Below are 18295 nucleotides of genomic sequence, written 5' to 3'. Positions count from 1 at the left end.
GTACCTTCTGGAGGCCTCTTAAAGTGCCTAGAAAGAGAGCTGGCCAGAGGGGTTGCCCAAGGTGGGAGACATGGTGAGGTTGAAAAACCTCATTTGACATTCTTCTCCATTCTCCACCAATACCCCAAATTTAATTTAGAATTAGACGCTGATACTGAAAAGACTACCATCTGCTCAAAATAAATGCATTAGGACATCTTTTAATTTAGGATTCTGCAAACCAAAGTTAGGAGTCTTGTTCCACATTCTCACAAACATACAGCTCTGCATTCCTTCTGGATATTCTTTTGTTTTACACCATGCCTAGGTGCTGTTGCCATCTGGGTGGGTTTCTATTTAAGGCCAATGTAATGTCAGACTTTGCATTATCTCAAATTCACCTTTCCTCAAACTAAGCTCACTCCCTCTTGCCATTCCTGGCTTAACTTGGTTCCAGGTAACTGATCTGAGATGAGTTGGTGAGGACTGTGGGGTGCAGTTAGAGTTTGAACACGGAGTAGGCACTCTCGGCATGAGCCAGTAGAATTTTTGTTCCATTAAAGAAGGAGCTTGTTGAGGAGCATCTGCCGGTCGTGGGTATGTGCAGAAATTAAGTGCCTCAATTAATCCATAGAAGGAGGCTTGATGATCATCTACTCCACCCTCATTTTATAAATGAGGAAATCAGGAAATCCCAGATAGGTCTTGTGACTTGCCAAGTAGTTGCAGTTTTATATCCACCATTTGCCTAAGTTCTAAACTCCTCAGCTTGGCTTACAAGGTCCTTTAGAACCTGACCCCAGTCCCATTGCTGCCTACACTTCCCACACCTTTACTTAGCATGACTTAATAACCTTGTTTTGCCGGAGACCCATGTATTATGTCAGTAAGCTGGACTCTAGCCATATCGAACTTACTGAGTGAGTCTGGCACATGCTCTTTCTCCTCCTTAGAGCATGTCTCCCGCCTCAGACCCATGATGCTTGCTTTCCCTGGTTAAGTTCTCATCCTTCAGGTTCTCAGCTTCAATGTCATTTTATCCAGGGAGCCTTCCTTGACTCCCTCTCCCCACCAGCAGTGAGGGTTAGGTGTTTCTGCCTCCATTCCCTTTACACCCAGTACTTACTCATTCCTCTTCTCTCACATCATTGTAAGATTGGTGTAATTTTCTGTCTCTTGCTTTTGGTTGTTATGGGCTGGGCCCATGTTTATGTTGTTGCTCACTATCATATTTCCAGAACATGGCTGAGTGCCTGGAATACAATAGATGTTCAAAAAAGATTGGGGGCGCCTGGGTGGCTCAGTCGTTAAGCGTCTGCCTTCGGCTCAGGTCATGATCCCAGAGTCCTGGGATGGAGCCCTGCATCGGGCTCCCTGCTCAGCGGGAAGCCTGCTTCTCCCTCTCCCACTCCCCCTGCTTGTGTTCCCTCTCTCGCTGTCTCTCTCTCTGTCAAACAAATAAATAAAATCTTTAAAAAATAAATAAATAAAATTTAAAAAAAACAAAAAAAGAGTGGATGGATGGATGGATGGATAGATAACAAGAAGGGAGAGAGAGAACAACAGACATTGAATCACTAGATGAAAAGAAAGCAATCCTAAACTAATGTCAGGGATTGCTCCTCATGTCTGCTGAGCTCTACTAAACTTTAGATTCAGCTTAGATTTATTGGTGGCCTGCTCTCTAGCCTCTGTGCTCCCTGATTTCACCTACAAGATCCCATTTTATTCATGCAACAACCTAATGAGGCAGGAATTTTTATCCACCCTTTGCAGATATGAAAACGGGCCCAGAAAGGGAAATGTGGATGGCAAGGTGGTGCTTGGCTACCATGATTGTGGTGTTCCCACTTTCCCCTTCACTGCCAACCCCAACTCAGTGCCCTTAGGCTACGATCATCAACCCAGCCCGGGCTTTTGCTCTCCCAGCTAGTGAAATTACATTCATGGTAAAGTGCTCCTCTGGATGGTGTTTTTTTGGCTTCAGTTAACTGCTCTAGCTGGCCAGTGTTATTTCTGGCTGATTTATATTTTCCCTTATGTAAGTAAAGGGGGCAGGATTGCTCCAATAAAATTTTATATGTGTTTCCTGCAAATGGGTAGCACAGTTGAGATATCAAAGGATCTGTGAGCTAGAATCGTCATTTTGTTCACAGAGCTCTCCGCGCTTGCTCCATGGCCCCCACCCTTCACCACCCTCTCCTGACACAATTACTCAAAGATGGGGAGACATCTTTCTAGCCACACCTTCATGTTAAAAACGCCTCAGCCAACTAACACCAACTAGAGAACAGTTGATGGCAATTACAGGAATATTAGCTACACTAAGTTCTCTTTAAATAGCATTTTTTTCTTGACAGAAGCCAAGATGTTTGAAATCTGGCTTCGCATTCCATCCATAATTACTTTCATTGCACCCCTCCCCTAAATAATTCCCAAAGTGATATGAGTGAGGATGACATTGCAGCTGAGCTTGGTGTTTTCTTTTCTTTTCTTTTTCTCTTAGCTGGTGTCTCAGCCATACCATTTTCTCCCCTCGCGCACATATAGTCCATTGTTAGACTTACACTTAATAGCTGTTCTAAGGAAACAATGTGACTTGGCAAACTAGCTGTTGTTTCTGCCTCTCACTATGGGGCAAGGGAATAATGATACCCTGTGTCTTTGTGAAAATTCTGAGGTATGCTGTCCCCATTATTTTAGTCCCCAAAGAGGGCATGTCTTCAGATTCATCCTTCTTCATGTCCTCTGCTGCAGAGAAGCCCTCCAATCCATTGATTCTAGATGTTACTTCTATGGTTCATGAGTGTTTAGGCAAGCAATTAAATTAAATTAAATCATCCATAGTTACAAATGAATCCAATTAGAAGCCATTTATTGTCTTTATAAAGGAATATGCCATTATAATCCTTGAAGTGATGGGCTTGAAATATGATTTATATTTCTGGTACTTTTAAAATATGGCTTGATATACAGACATTTTATTTATTTATAACTTCGGGAACATGCTCATTACGTAAAGTGAGGGGAGCTCCATTTTGACACGTGGATTTATTTCTGCCTCCTTTAGGAATGTGTTCCATTTTATACTCTGAAAAATACAATGCTTTGAACCTGCCTTGCTTTTCGAACATTCTCTGCAACCATTTTAAAAAATGAATGTTGTGCATATTTTTGAAATGGGAAGAATTAATCTCACTGAGTTCCCACTGTATCAAATAGCATACAGAGATCAGGGAGGGTTGACTTCTATACATCTCATTTGGCTTTGCTCTGAGTCAGTTCAGATTCTCTCTGGAAGTGTGGGCCTCCTTGAACTCAGAGAGCTTCATGGGACTGAAGAGCTTAAAACTGCAGGACCTGAGAAGGTGGGGTTTTGAGATAGACCCCTCTGTTTCCTAGGAGGGCCTCTCTGTCTGGCTCTGGCCTCAGCCAAGGTGATGGACCTTATCCTGATGGACATGGTGACCCTTGCAGCCTCCTTGGAGACCACCTATGACAGTGCTTCCCAGACTTGCACTTGCATAACAGTCACTGGGGGGTTGTTGAAACAGTTTCTTGGGCTCTGCCCCTAGGGATTCTGATTCACTGGGTCAGGGTTGGCCCTGGGAACTTGCATTTCTAGCCAGCTCACAGGTGGTACCCATGCTGTGGGTGTGGGCACCAAAATTTAGGAACCACTGCTCTGAGAGATTGAGGCCAGGCTTGCAGGGGTTGGTGGAAAGGTTCCATGGGTCTTGAGTACTTTGGTGTTGGGGACAGGGTTGTAGAGAAAAGGGTAAAATTTACTCAGTTATAACTATTCTACCTCTTTCAGCTTTATTTGGCATACTGTGGATCCACAGCTCTAACTTCCCACATTTACCACTGTTTTATGGGATTTGTGCTTAGAAGTAACGCTCATGGGCCAGTTATCTAGGAACTAGAGAGGTTGTGTTACTCCTGGATTACATCAAATACATCAGTTTTATAACTTTTTTTGAACTATAATTTACATACCATAAAAAATCAGTCATTGTAAAAGAGTGATTCAAGGATTTCTGGTAAATTTATATTGTGCAATAATCACTGTAGTCCAGCATTAGAACATTTCCATTATCCCAGAAAGCTCCTTCAGAATCTGGTGCTTTTGACTGTTTATGAATTATGTTAATGACATATTCAAATACCTTTCCAATGAATAGTAATACTTTAAAAAACCCTCTCTATGTTCGCATTGTTTTAGATCCAATAGATAGATCACAGGCCACTTGTTTCATTTGTCATTGGTTAGTCTTCATAGGGAAGTTTGTATGCCACTTGCCCAAAATGAAATAATTCAGCCAGTGAGTATTATAACATCTGTGCCAAGCATTGTTTTGCCATCTCTTAAAATAATGCTTCATAAGTGTAATTCTCATGGTTTAAGAATATTCTCCAAGAGTTTATCCTAATTCAACAGCCCTCATGTGCCAGACGGTGCGCTAAAGGATGTAAAGATGAATAAAATGTGATTCCTGCCTTCAGGAAGCTCACAACTCTAGGGGATGACAGAAAACTGCAAACTAATAAATATAGTAGGATTCCGTAGTGAAGTCCCCTATTAGGCATCTTAGAATAATGGCAGGGGAAATGAGTAGCATGAAATCCTGTAATTTTTTTGGCATAAACTCCGTGACTTTCTTGCTCCAGAAATTGGTTTCACTGCCCCAGCTGAACTGTGCCATCCAAACATGTTGTCTCATGAGGGCCTTATCAGAGACAAAACCTTTTCTGATGCTATAACCAGAGCATCCCAGTAAAAGAATACCGTTTTAAGAATACTGGACCCAACAGTGGTGCATCATCTGATGGTCTGTGTTTCACAGTGAGAATCAAGAATGGACTTAGTCCACAACACCTTTCCTATACTGCATTAGGTATTTTGGAGCAGAGTGAAGAAACAGTTTCTTGTCTCACTGAGAAGACAGGACTTCCACACCAAGAATTAAAGCAGACGTGCAAAGAAGTATTTGGTAAAGTTCTAAATTAAATGTAAGCCATACCCAAACATCTAGCACACTTAGTGAATGCCCTGGGAAACGAGGCTTGCTTCCCCCAAAGCAGGACTGCCAAATGCAAAATGCCACATACACATGAGGGGCGGGCAGAACGCAGGGACGTTACAGAATGTTGGGTTTCACAGGCTAAATGCCACTGTAAGATAAAGCATCAAGTTAAGGGGGGGCTTGCTTTCCCCTCATATATTTGGACTAGACTACCATTTATTTCTGTGTATTAACTAAACTTCTCAATTTAAATTAGCTGTATAGAGAATAAATGAGCTGGATCATAATGAAGTAGAGAAGACTTGCAGTTTATTAGTTATATTGTTGCATTTACTGGTGGCCACTTCTTTAAGCTTTCTCCATTTATGACAGAAAGGCAAGGCACTTAATTTCCTTGGAATGCTATGGATAATCTTTGGTGTGACCATGAAATAATGTTCCTTGAGAAGAAAAATGGGGATAGAGCTAAAAGAAAAAATGTCTTAACCTTAGCAATTTCACAGTTTCTTTTTTCAAAATCAATCTTTTCCCTAATTTTCCATACTTATGAATTGGGCATGGTTATACATATCTACTGTCCCCTAAAACCTATCCCAGGTCCGAGGATTATGGCAGAAGGGCCTTGTCACACCACCCTCTTCCCTTTCTTTGGAGGCCACTGTGGGTGAGACCGTGTGTGCACCCAGCAACTGGCGGGGTGGTGTGTCTGCTCTTCCCTAGCCCTAACCACCTCTGGTTTTGAACAATAGGCTGGTCAGAGAGCAATGTCAGTCCTCCTCCTACTCCATGGCCAGCACCACAGGCAAGCAGTCCAAATGACAACAGCCCTGCAATGAAAGGTAATACTGTGTTTTATTCCCTGGAAATGACAGTTGCCTTCCTTTCCACTGGCCTATTTTCTGTCTTTCTTTACTAATTTCTGTTTGAGCACCCAAGGGTGCAAATCAGGGGCTACAAGGGTGGAGAGTTTTGCATTCTGACTTTTTCTGGCATAGTGTCCTAATTCATAATTCCCTTTATCAAACCAAATGAGGAGGAATCAAATACCCATCTCCACGTGACTGGGTGCTGCCCGACATCGGGTGGATACAGCAAGGTAGGGAAGGCCACTGAGGTCTGCTGTCTTTAACTGAAAATACCATTGCCACCACCAAACGAGGCATTTAATTAGTGCTTCTCGGAGAGAGCTGGCTTTCCTTCGTTGTCACGGGAGGGCCTTTCAAGCTCATGGGACTCTTCTTTTTTGAGATAGGCCCCCAAAGAGAACATGTGCTCTACTGAAGATCTCTGTATTTGCAGCTGCCTCTCTCTTCCTTTGGTCATCACCCACTTTCCCTGTGTTGATCACAGGAAGTAACAGGTGGTGTCTTTATCATCCAGAAGCATTCCCATGATGTTCTTTTAGGTATTGTGCAGTTGCACCTGGTTTCCCAAACTCTAGCAGTGGAGGTCTAAGGAATGTGAGGGCTGACCCCAAAGTACAGTCACCTGACTCCTCCTAGCAAGGCCATAGCTATCTCTGAGGGCTGCCCTAGATGTTTGGGAGGTTAGGAGGAAGGGGGAGTGGGTGTAGCATATTTTTGCTGGAGATATCTTTAAGATATCTTGATATTCCCTATCAAGACTAGAAATAGGCTCATCCTCTTTAAATCAGTCTTGTTCCATAGTTTTCTGTTATGGCCTCCTACATGACTAAAAATGAGTTATTCCCTTTTTTTAAAAGTTGTTCCCACTCTACGACCCAACCAAACTATATTGAGATCTCTTAAGTCTCACTTTATCATGTCAAACTAAGCCAAGTGTTCTGCGGGCTAATTGCCCATGGAATTCAATTAATGTTAAATGGTAATAACTTGCATGTTACTAACTAGCCTTGCTTGCAGTAATTTTATGTCTATAATGCATTGATTATCTCATGATAAAGTAATCTATGAGAGATTATATTTAAAAAAGACGGGAATCAGAAGTATACCACAATTGGCACAGTATCTTAATATTTCAGTGCCACTTTCATGAAAAGACCAAAGGCCTGTTGATGTGCGACAATTCCGTCACCCTGGCATAACCTCGTAGCAGCGTGCCCCACCAACACTCTCCGAGACTCTTTAAGCCAGCTGGCAAGCACATTCCTAGCTGCTCCCAGCGAGGAGGATAACCTGTCAGACATTTTCTTCATGCTTTTGATACTCCCACCTGTTGGGGAAGGGAAAAAAGCCTGGGTCATCCAAGCCAATGAACTTCGATCCTCATGTGGAATGATTTATATAGAGAAGAGCCCCCAGCTTATGTAGAAATCACTTGCATCAGGCACTCATTGGAAAACATTCTCATCTGGAAAAGAATTGGTTCTCTAATTGTTGTCATTTGGGAAGTTAGGGCAGGTGGTTCAGAGAAAGAGCAGCTGAAGGGGAGGCTCTAGTGAGGGTGAAGTGGAATGGGAGTGTGGGGGCAATTTAGAGCCCTGCAGGAGGAGGGGGGGCATGTCAAAGGCCTCCTTCCTCTGACGGGAGAGGGTGGAAGAGGGCAGTGACCCTGAGAAAAGAGGAGCGGCCAGGCCTTAGGTGCCAACCCTCCTCTAAGCCTGTTGCTTTGAAGCCTGAAAAGAGTGGCCACAGTATTTCCCTTGAGCCAGCAGATTTGAAAAGGTTCCTCCAGTGGACACTGTAAGGCACCTTGCTTCCTCAGCCATTCGGTCTGATTTCTGAAATCACAGTGTTATTTCCTGCTTGTGTTGAAGCAGCGGGGTCTGAGGTTTGGGGCAGCTTGGTGGGCTGTGCCGTTCACTGGAGCGGGGGTACAGGTGTGGGTTAACACTGAGCTCGTTCTTCACTGAGCTTTAGGCCGTGGTGTAGAATTGTTTATCGGCCAGCCCACAGGGAGACATGGAATTCCCTAACTAGTTTTAGAGGCAGTCTGACTGAGCCATATAGCATCCTCGCTTTGCAAGAGGAGCTTGGACCCACCTGCATGCCGCATGGCAGAGGTGGGCCTTTGGAAGGGGCCTGCATTCATGTTTTCTTTTCTCTCTCCAGAGCCTGTGAAGGCTGCCTCAGACCTGACTGCCTGGTTCAGCCTCTTTGCTGACCTCGACCCATTATCAAATCCTGACGCTGTTGGGAAAACCGATAAAGAACACGAGTTGCTCAATGCATGAGTCTGCAGCCTCACGGAGGGAGCCCACGTGCCACTCCTCGGTCACACCTCTGGGGGCACGCAGACGTATGAAGTGATCAGTATGCTGTTTTAATATTTATGTGCCATTTTAATAAAATGAGAGGGTCAGAGGCCCTGTTTATATTGGTATAATTTACTCTTATTTGGTATAAAGGGTTTGAGTGTATTCTCTATGTGGATCTAATAATACAGGATTGTCCAGGAGCAGTTTCCAGGCTGCCGGCTCTCCTGCCTACATCTGCATCATGGCTGCTGATGTGTCACTGGGATACCGTGAGATCCAAGTTCAAATCATAAACCTGTTCTGTGTTAGGTTTAAATAATGAGTCCTATAGCCTTAGATGGGCAGTGGGAGGCTAACAGACCTTAAATGCCTCCTTGTGTACCCCCTGCCTCTGTGGCCCTTAGAGGGGGCTGCAGGAAGACCCTCCCTTCCTGCCAAGCCACCTTCCAGTGAGCTCTGGGTGAAGCCCGGCCAACCAAAGACACTCTTCCCCAGCCCTGGCCGGGTGGGCTGTGTGTTCTCACGTGGGCAGGGGGCTGGGCTGGTCTCCACTGCACGGACCTTTCTGTGGAAAGCAGCCATAGCTGCAGATGCCAGTGTCCCCTTCTGTCTTCTCCATGGCTGGAATTCAAAAGCATGTATTTCTGGAGTCCCTTGTGATATTAACTGTTTTTTTTTTTTTTTTTAATTAAATGGCAGAGATATTTGACATGCAAAGGCAAGTTAATAGAGTCTGTTGTGGGGACTCAGTGGGGGAGGTGCCATGGACGTGGGGGCTGGGGAGGGAGGAAGAGGACAAGGGCTAGTCCCACCGTGTGGGGCTGTCGACATGATCCCATACATCGCCCCCATGCAGTCCAGGGGAGGACGGCATGGACTTCTGTTGGCTCAGCCAGAGATGGGAGCAAGTTTTGCACGTGGGCATTTAAGCGGTTCAGACACTCCACCCATGTGGAGCCCCCGGGGCTAGTGGCTCTCCTCCCTCCCCTGTGTCACCTGTGGCCCTGAGTGGGGGCACGGTTGCTGATTAGCAAAATTGGTCCTACGTGCCCAGCTGGGCCAGGGAGGTCTCTGCTGCACTCTTGCAAGCTTCACTCTCCAGCTCTGAAAGGGTCTCCTGTGGCCACCTCCCCCAGCATAGGAATGCGGCTTCTCTGCTCTCTGTGGTGTGCCCTTATGGAAGGACCTGGCCACAGCAGTAGTTACCATCCTCTGCAAGACAGCCTTGGGGGCCTGGAAAGCATTCTCCTCCTCCTCCTCCGTGCAGGAGTAGACCTGAAGGCGAGTTGGGGCTGGGACTCAGTGTGTTATATGGCTGGTGTAGCTCTGCTCACTTCCTGGCCAGCCCAAACTGTCCACAGAGTCTGTTGGTAAGAATCTCACTGAATGACTCCTTAGCCTGGCACACATGGTCTTTGAGGATATCAGGATATAGCCCTAGGGCCCCCACCCACCCTCCCACACATACACAGGAAAGCTTTCTGGATCCTTAAGCCCTTCCTCTGGATTCTTGGCATATCATTTGCTGCACACTCCACCCGGGACGGCCCCCTCTCCTTACCCTCAGCGGCCATCACACTCCAACTCGCCCCTCAGGAGCTCCTCGCATCCCACCTCCTTTAAGTGTAGCACGCAGTTTTTCTTCAAGGAACCACCCCTCACCTCTCCTTCCTGCCCTTGTCTGTCTCATGATTAGCACATGCTAGGTGCTCTGCCTGGCCTGGGAGGCCTATATGTATGCATCTGCCTCTAGCACTAGGGGTTGCAACCCCAGAGAGCAGGGGCCCTGTTTCCCCAAATCTTCTGTGTCTCCCTAGTAATAACCAGCCTGGAGTCACCTGGCAAGCCCTGGACTCATGCTTCCTGAGTGGAGCTGCCCTGTGTGGAATGAGGATTAAGGACTCGTCGTTTCCTCCTGGGTCACATTTGCTTACAGCCGTGGAAGCCCACAGAAGCCGCAGGAAGAGGACGAAGCAGCGAAGCGGGAGGGGTGGACTTGCTCCATCCAGGCTGGAGGCACAGGGAGCTGGCTGGGGGGGTGGGAGGGGGCAAAGGGGTGTGGGGTCCTTCTCTGTTGAATGGATCACTTTAAACACTAGCAGGTTGCATTTTAAAGTTGATCTGTGGGTGAAGGGGAGTGGAGGATTGTGGTAGTTGAACAGGCTTTGCTACCAGTAAAAGGAAAGTACTGCACATGGAGGCATTTTCTCCCTGAATTTTCTTTACATTTTTGTTTAAAAAAAAAAATTCAATTCCCGTTCCCATCTGCAATGCACTTGGCCAGGCTCTTGATCCCTCTTGATAGGCGTGTTTTGATCCTGGCTCGCACAAAGCCCCCTCGGCCACCTCTCTAGTTTAAGGAGAAGCAGCTGCTGGCTTGTTCTCTTGTAAGAAGTCTGTGTGCCGCGCAGCCGGGGGGCTTCCTTGGGGGCCCACCTCGGGGCCCCTCCCCAGCCGCCTGTAGAAGGACTGTCTCTGGCTGGAGGAAGACAAAAGTGCTCCACCCCCTTCACGCCCAGTCTCACTACTCCCTCATTTTCATCCCGTGTCTCCAGGCTGGTCTGCACCACAATTGCACTGGAACCCTCGGGGAAATTCAGAGAGCACCTGCTCCTTGAAAACTTCCCTGCCGTTTTAGGTGGTCTGCAAGTTTCCCTTCCCTTCTCCTGCTGCCCCAGCCAATATAGAAAGAATATTCACATTTAAGGGAGGGAGCCAGAAACATTTCTCTTTCCTCCTTTCTTTTTCTCCCAGCTGGCATGGGCTTTGGTGCACTTTATAGATTCATTGCCTTCAAAATGTAATTTTAGAAATGTCAGGTTGATTTTGAGCTGTGTGAGAGTGAGAAAAGCATCCGTCAGCTTCAGAATTAGAAAGGCACCAACTTAGAACTTTTTGTCGGAGGCTTATGCCCAAGAAAACGTGGTCTGCTCAGAGTTGGCAGCCCTGAGAGCCCTGGGTTGCCAGTGGGCATGTAGAGGGGGCTCCCCGTCATGCCGTGGCCAGAGTTACATGGAGTGTGGGCCAGAGCCGAGGCCCCCGGGGTGCCATGGGAGGCTGCCTAGCCATTTGGGTCAAGATGCCTTCTGCCCATGCCTCAGCTCCAGAAGCCAGTTAACTGAGCTCCATGCTTCCCTCTCTCAGACACCACAGCCCAGAGACCCCTCCCTAGGGGCCGACCCTGGCAATGGCTCCGGGTTTAACTATTGGCACTATTGATTTTGTCAGTATACCAAAGTGCAACTGTCTTTATGATCAGCGTCCTCCAGACAGGCCATGGCAGTTAGTCCTTTGATTCAAACCATCTCTAGTCCTCTGACTGGCACCACGCACAGTGCAGTGATGCTTTGTTGGAAAATAGAACTCAACTTGGAGCCAACTTTAGTGATTGGCAGTGGCTGCCAAGAATGCTGCACAGAGAAGAATTCTGATAAATGAGTGATGTTTGTGCTGGGATTAGGGCAGGGAGTGGTGGTAATCATGCTGTGTGTGTTTCCCAACACCGCATTAGACCTTGTCTTTCGTGGGGCTTTTAGAGTTTACTATTATTACTACTACAAGTTACAACTACTCTCCTTCTCCTCATCCTCCTTCTTTTTAAATAAAGAACTAGGATTCCGGAACCCTGAGAGAGGGTTCTCAAAAAATCTCAAAAAATGCCTAATTATTGCAACCTAATTCAACTTAAATTCTTTTAAACAACAAAAAATGAGGGTGGATTTATGTGTTCAGCTAACTAAAACGTCTGGGTGTATGCTTCAGGCATGGGGGCTCAGGTAGGGGTCTCAGCAATTTCCCCCTCTTCGGCTCCCACCTTTGATTCCCTCCATGTTGCTTCATTCTAACAGACTTCTCATAAGGAGGCAACATGGCCACCCGTATCTCCAGCCAAAGTCTTGGAGTTGAGCCTGCCTTGAATCCTGTGTCCGGTCTTCAGTCAGCCACTGGAATCAAGGTGGGTGGGGGTGGGAAATAGGCTGTTTCCCCGGCTTTTCCTGGGCCTGTCCCTGGAGCCTGAGCCTCCAGGACTGGGGATGGAGAAAGGATGGTTCCTCTAGGGGACGCTGTGCTGCTGATACCAGAGGGATAAATGGATCCCTGGGCAGGAAAATGCCATGGTGATCCACTCCAGTTTCCCCTGGAATGACCTTGAGGACACACTTGTGTATTGTTTCTGGAGGGGATGTGGGGCCGGGAGGCTGAAAGAACTGGAATGTTTTCCAGAAACCCATTGGAGGCCACCCCTAGCCCTGGGACTAGGAGGCTTGGTGCCTACTGTGCAGCTCTTTTATAGCTGACAGCCAGGAAGTGAGAAGGGACCACAAAGCTCTTTGTATCCCTACCTGCTGATATCCAGATGAGAAAACTGAGGGACGTATTTTAAAAACTATAATTTAGTGGGAAACCGGATTAGAACCCACATTGCCTAACTGCTGGGCCAAGGCTTCTTTTACTTCAAGGGGTTTGCTAGAAACAGAGAGCTGAAGAAAGGAATTCAAAGACACACAAAACTCCTTTAAGAGCCCACATCTTTTTTCTCCTCCCAACTCCGTCTCTCTCTTTTTTTTTTTTTTTGCCAATTATCAAACACACCTTGGGGGATGCACTCCAGGAACAGTGGTGTAGGGCACTTGTGAAGAGTTTGGGTTCTGAAGCTGGAGAAATCTGTGGCCAAGCCTCCCAAGTTGAGACTCCACCAGCTATAAGTCACAAACCCTCTCTGCACTTCTGTTTTCTCTTCTTCCCTGGTACCATTGCCTCTAATGGAGTCATTACAGGGACTGAGTTGATGCCCCAAAGATGTGGCACTGGGCTCACACACTGCAGCACACAAGGGTGGCCATTCTATCCTAGAAGGTCACTTGCTTGGTAAACGATACTGAAGATAGGGAATGAGAAGCTGCTCTCTCCCCATGGCTTTCTGAGAGATTCTCCAAGCCCCATCTTCTGTCCCCACCCCTTATGAACTCGTTCCTAAGCATCACGAGAGTGGCAGAAGCTAGTAAGGAGGGACTAGAAAGTCTAATGAGTAAGTTGCCCCGGATTTTTCCACAGAGTTGGACAGAATTCTGTGCGGAGACCAGGAGAAATGAAGTGGGTTCTCTGCCAGTCAGAAGGGACATGCTGCAAAACTTGCCAAACTTAAGGGTATTTTTAAAATGAACCACTCCCCAGAACACTGATCAAAAGGAATTGGGATGCAGAGCAAATTGGAAGTCTTACACACTGTTGATGAGAAAGCAGTATGGAACAGCCACTTTGGAAAAGTTTGGCAGTTTCACATAAGGTTAAACACACCATACAACCCAGTCATCCCACACCTAGGAATTCACCCTAGAGGGGAAAAAAAAAAAAAAAAAAAAATATATATATATATATATATATATGGGTGTGTGTGTGTGTGTGTGTGTGTGTGTTCACACAAAAACCTAGATGTGAATGTTGGTAGCAGCTTTACTCATAATCTCCAAAAACCAGAAACTCAAATATCCTTCCCCTGGTGAATGAGAGACCGTGGCACATGCATCCAGTGAGATCTTACTTAGCAGTGAACATGAAGCAACTATTGATTCGTACAACCACCCGAGGATTCATATTGCTATCATGTACCTCTGACATGATGCAATGAGAAGGGAACTTCACCTCTCAGTATTCTTTCCCAAAACTCATAACCCAGTCTAGTTGTAAGAGAAATATCAAACATGAAACTCAAATTGAGCAATGTTCTATAAAATACCTGACCAATGTATCTCAAAAGTGTCAAGGTCGTGAAAAACAAGAAAAGACTGAGAAACCACCACAGATGGGAGGAAATTAAGGAGGCAGGACAACCAAATGTTGTGGCAGATCCTGGAACAAAAATATTAATGGAAAAATGGGTGAAATCCAAATAAAGTCTATGGTCTCGTTAATAGTATTGTCCTAATGTTAATTTCCTAATTTTGACTACTATGTCAAAATACTATAGCTGTGCAAGATGTTAGTATTAGCAGAAGCTGGGTAAGGAACTTTGTACTATCTTTGCAAATTTTCTGTCAATCTGAAAGTATTCCAAAATAAAAAGGTTTTTTGTTTTAAAGGCTATATCTGTGTGGTTCCATCTGTATGCCATTTTGGAAAAGGTAAACCTATAAGGATAGACCTCAGATCAGTGGTGGCCAAGGGTTGAGGCCAGGGGGAGGGTTGGACTCCCTCCAAAGAGGCCCAAGGAAAAGTTGGTATTGGTTGGAGCGCTTCTTCTTCTTCTTCTTCTTTCTTTCTTCTTCTTCTTCTTCTTCTTCTTCTTCCTTTCTTCTTCTTCTTCTTCTTCTTCTTCTTCTTCTTCTTCTTCTTCTTCTTCCTCTTCCTCTTCCTCTTCCTCTTCCTCTTCCTCTTCCTCTTCCTCTTCCTCTTCCTCTTCCTCTTCCTCTTCCTCTTCCTCTTCCTCTTCCTCTTCCTCTTCCTCTTCCTCTTCCTCTTCCTCTTCCTCTTCCTCTTCCTCTTCTTCTTCTTCTTCTTCTTTTCTTCTTCTCTTCTTCTTCTTCTCTTCTTCTTCTTCTTCTTCTTCTTTCTTTCTTCTTCTTCTTCTTCTTCTTCTTCTTCTTCTTCTTCTTCTTCTTCTTTTCTTCTTCTCTTCTTCTTCTTCTTCTTCTTCTTCTTCTTCTTCTTCTTCTTCCTTCTTCTTCTTTCTTCTTCTTCTTTCTTCTTCTTTCTTCTTCTTCTTCTTCTTCTTCTCTTCTTCTTCTTCTCTTCTTCCTTTTCTTCTTCCTTTTCTTCTTCTTCTTCTTCTTCTTCTTCTTCTTTTATTAAAGATTTTATTTATTTGAGAGAGAGAGAGCATGAGAGGGGGGAGGGTCAGAGGGAGAAGCAGACTTCCCGCCGAGCAGGGAGCCCGATGCAGGACTTGATCCTGGGACTCGAGGATCCTGACCTGAGCCGAAGGCAGTCGCCCAACCAACTGAGCCACCCAGGCACCAGGTTGGAACTCATCTATAAATTATATTGGTGGCTACACAACTGTGTGCATTTATCAAAATCTATGGAACCCTACACTAAACAGGATGAATTTTATGTGTGTTAATTAATCCTCAATAAGTATGGTCTTAAAGAAATGAAAGAAGGAAAGAAATTGAATTCTGGATCTTTCACAAAGTGATGCTGCTCTACATGGCCAGTGAGCCTCTGAAATAACAAGGGAAGCAGAGAGACTCCATGGGTTTGCAGAGTTGGGAGTCTGCTCAGCTGGAAGGTCCACAGAAGATCACTCTATTCACAGTGTCCTCCTGGGAGGTGTCTGCGATCCGTCTGTGGGTAAGTCAGGATAGGGCAGGCTGTGCTTCAGGAGCAAGCACTGAGAAATCTCAGTGGCTTATAAACCAGGAAATTTCCTTACTTCCTCACTTATGCTTTATGTCCAGTGTGGGTCAGTGGGGCTGTGCCCCACGAAGGCCCAGGGACACATGCTGATGGAGCATCACCAGCCTATGGCTGATGACACGAAACACTTGAGCTGCTCGGGCACCACAGCAAGGAAAGGTAGAGGAGGAGCGCCGTCACGTATTGGTTGTGCTGTGTTTTGTCCAAAGAAAAACCCACTTTTCTTCCTTCCATGGCCCCCTGGCCAGAAATAGCCACATGCCTCACTGCCGGGGCCTGGGAGATGGGACAGCATAGACGGGGTATTTCATGAGTACTTCTATTTCTGCTTTAAAAAGGCTCTTGGCCTTTAAAGCTGACTTTGAAAACCTTAAATAAAATCTAGTTTGGTCAAAAGAAACAATATATGTGTGTTAAAGGAGGGGGTTTTTTGGTGGGCTGTTTTGTTGTCTTTGTGGCAGACCAAGTTCTGGTAATGCTAGCAGTTCTGTCTTACGGGAGATGAGGACAGTTCTGTGTGAGTGTACTGACAAAGCATGTCAGTAACACTTCTAAGCAGTCCCGGCTCCCATTCTGCTACAAGGAACGTGGTCTTAGCCTGTAAGTCACGCTGCAGCCACAGGCCCTCCTGGTCTCAGCTGACTAGCTCAGGAAGCCAGTGTGGTGGGCCTGGCACAAGACCTTTTCACCCAGAGAGGAGTCAGAGTTTATCAGCTTCTCCGGCCTTTGATTCTGAGCTGGTGATGATACAAAACAATTTGTCAGTTACAGCAGCATAGATACCAAGATGAACAGAAGCCATGCACAGTTACTATAAAGTGATAGGAGACTTCTGAGTCATCAGAAACCGAGCAAGCAGCAGCAGAGGTGCAGTGTAGACAGGTACACGGTGGAGGAGGGGAGATGGCTAGTAGAGGCCAGACTGCAGAAACAGCCCAAGTCGCTTCGTCAGCACGGGCATCCCTGCTCAGCTGCTGCTCACCTAGCTTTCTTGAGTCAATGGCACCTCTTTGTATTTTCCTCTGAAAAGAGAACTTCTGGTCTTAATATAATACCTATGTCCTGCCTTCTGATCATTAATTCGTAGAAAGCTGACCTGAGGGCCCTACTGTTCTCAACATATCCAAAAGCTTGCTGTAGAGTGCTCAAGCATTTGGCCATATTCCTTGAACCAGTGCTCCCCTGGAGAACAGGATTAACTTCAGTTGAACTCTGAGGCTCCATAGGCTCTTGACCAGTGTCTTCCTTTCTCCTCTACTCCTACTGCCTGACATTCTTGTAGCACTTCAGTGGTCCATCCAAGCACAATGCGATGCCCCTTCTCCCACGTCTGGAATACACCCCCGGGGAAAGATCTCAATGTGGATAGCTGCTGGCCTTTGCAATTGGGTGAGTGACTTTTCTATAACTTGCCCTTAGCAGAGAGTTGATGAAAAGTGCTCAAGAAATCTCTTGACACCCGACAGGGGCCTGCATCCAGACCCTTTTGGCATCCAAGAAGAAGGCAATTGATTTTACAAATGCCTCATCAGTAGAGGCTGGATTATGTATCAGCTCTGGGGCTTCCTTTTTCAGCCACTTCCCAGGGAGCTCTCTTACTGATTTTGGTCTGAAGTGTCTCCTTGCTGGTATTTCTGGACCTGATCCGTGGTGCCCCACGGATCACTACCACATTTAGAGCATCGTCCGCTGTCCCCTGTCCCTGGCACAAACAGAAGGCATTCTCAGGACACAGCACTTGACAGATGAACACCCTTGCTTCCATTCTCTTCCTACACTTCATTGCTGTTCCGAGGGCTGGGTTATAAACTCTTCCATCCCTGTTGCACTCTACTCTGGTCTAGGGATTTATGGACCTCTTAGCCTCAAGAGTTCCGTACATCCTCTGAGGTATGTAATTTTTGTGTGTGTGAAAATGCACCTCTGTGGATTTTTTTTCCCCCCTGAGGAAATGGTCTAGAGCTTCCATAAATTCTCAAAGGGGGTCGATGAGCAATAAAAGTCAGAATCGCGCTAATCACAGGTTTCATGCTAATGCCGAGGGCACCAGTGTGACTGGAACCTCCTCTGAGCACTAAAAGCCTGCCTCGTGCACATGCCAGTGAGCAGGAGGTTCCTCTGACCACCTTTCCCTGTGGGGAAGTCACAACCATCCTGGACTGTTTCCTCTCTCCTTGCCCTGAATGGTGGAGTTGGCCAGGCCCGGGCCTCCACAGTCAAACTGAGGGGTATTTTTATCCTGCCAGTAGGAGCTGCCATCCTGGGTGAGCTGTGACTTGGACTCCAGCTGGAAAGGAAGAAACTAGCAGGGAGAGAACAAATCCTGACAACACACGACCCCGAGCTCTTGCTACCTGCATTCTGCCGCCCATCTGTTTCCTGCCCTCAGAACCAGCCCCAGGGGAGCCCTCGCTGCTTTATCTTGGGCTTCAATGGCAAGCCTGGGGTGAGAGAAGCCCAGGACCAAACAGGCTGGTTTTCCTGCCGTATAAACCAGGCTCGTGGTTAAAGACAAAGCACCTGGAAAAGACAGGAGTGGTCCCAGGCTGGAGCCTGAAGGGTCCCGTCCTCCCGGCCTTGCCTTCCGGGTGTGGGCAGGTAAGGAGAGCTGGGCCCACAGGTGCGGTGAGCAGGGGAGCCATGGGGTCTGTGGGAGAATGATGTGGGGGGCGCACCCTCGGGCTTTTTACATGGCAGCCAGGCTGGTGGGTGCCTGGCTGACCCACCTGCTGAAGGCGAGGAGAGATGCAAATGA

General features: G+C 46.6%; 1 protein-coding gene across 15 annotated transcripts in view; it reads left to right on the top strand.

Annotated features, from left to right (window-relative positions):
• Positions 1-9570, top strand: part of ICA1 (islet cell autoantigen 1) — a 143815-nt gene extending 134245 nt beyond the window's left edge. For 13 of the 15 annotated variants that reach the window (XM_027574354.2, XM_027574344.2, XM_027574352.2 and 10 more), the window contains 3 exons: positions 4878-4973; positions 5756-5845; positions 8039-9570. In XM_027574354.2, the coding sequence (XP_027430155.1) occupies positions 4878-4973; positions 5756-5845; positions 8039-8160 (308 nt within the window). In that variant the 3' untranslated portion in view covers positions 8161-9570. The remainder of the gene's footprint in view (positions 1-4877; positions 4974-5755; positions 5846-8038) is intronic. The other 2 variants (XM_027574360.2, XM_027574361.2) reach the window with 2 other exon arrangements.
• The last annotated feature ends 8725 nt before the right edge of the window (positions 9571-18295 follow it).

This window comes from Zalophus californianus, chromosome 12, assembly GCF_009762305.2.
Source record: "Zalophus californianus isolate mZalCal1 chromosome 12, mZalCal1.pri.v2, whole genome shotgun sequence".
In the NCBI taxonomy this organism is placed as follows: Eukaryota; Metazoa; Chordata; class Mammalia; order Carnivora; family Otariidae; genus Zalophus; species Zalophus californianus.
The sequence above is the reverse complement of the archived record's forward strand: the minus strand, read 5'-3'. Positions and strand labels throughout refer to the sequence as shown.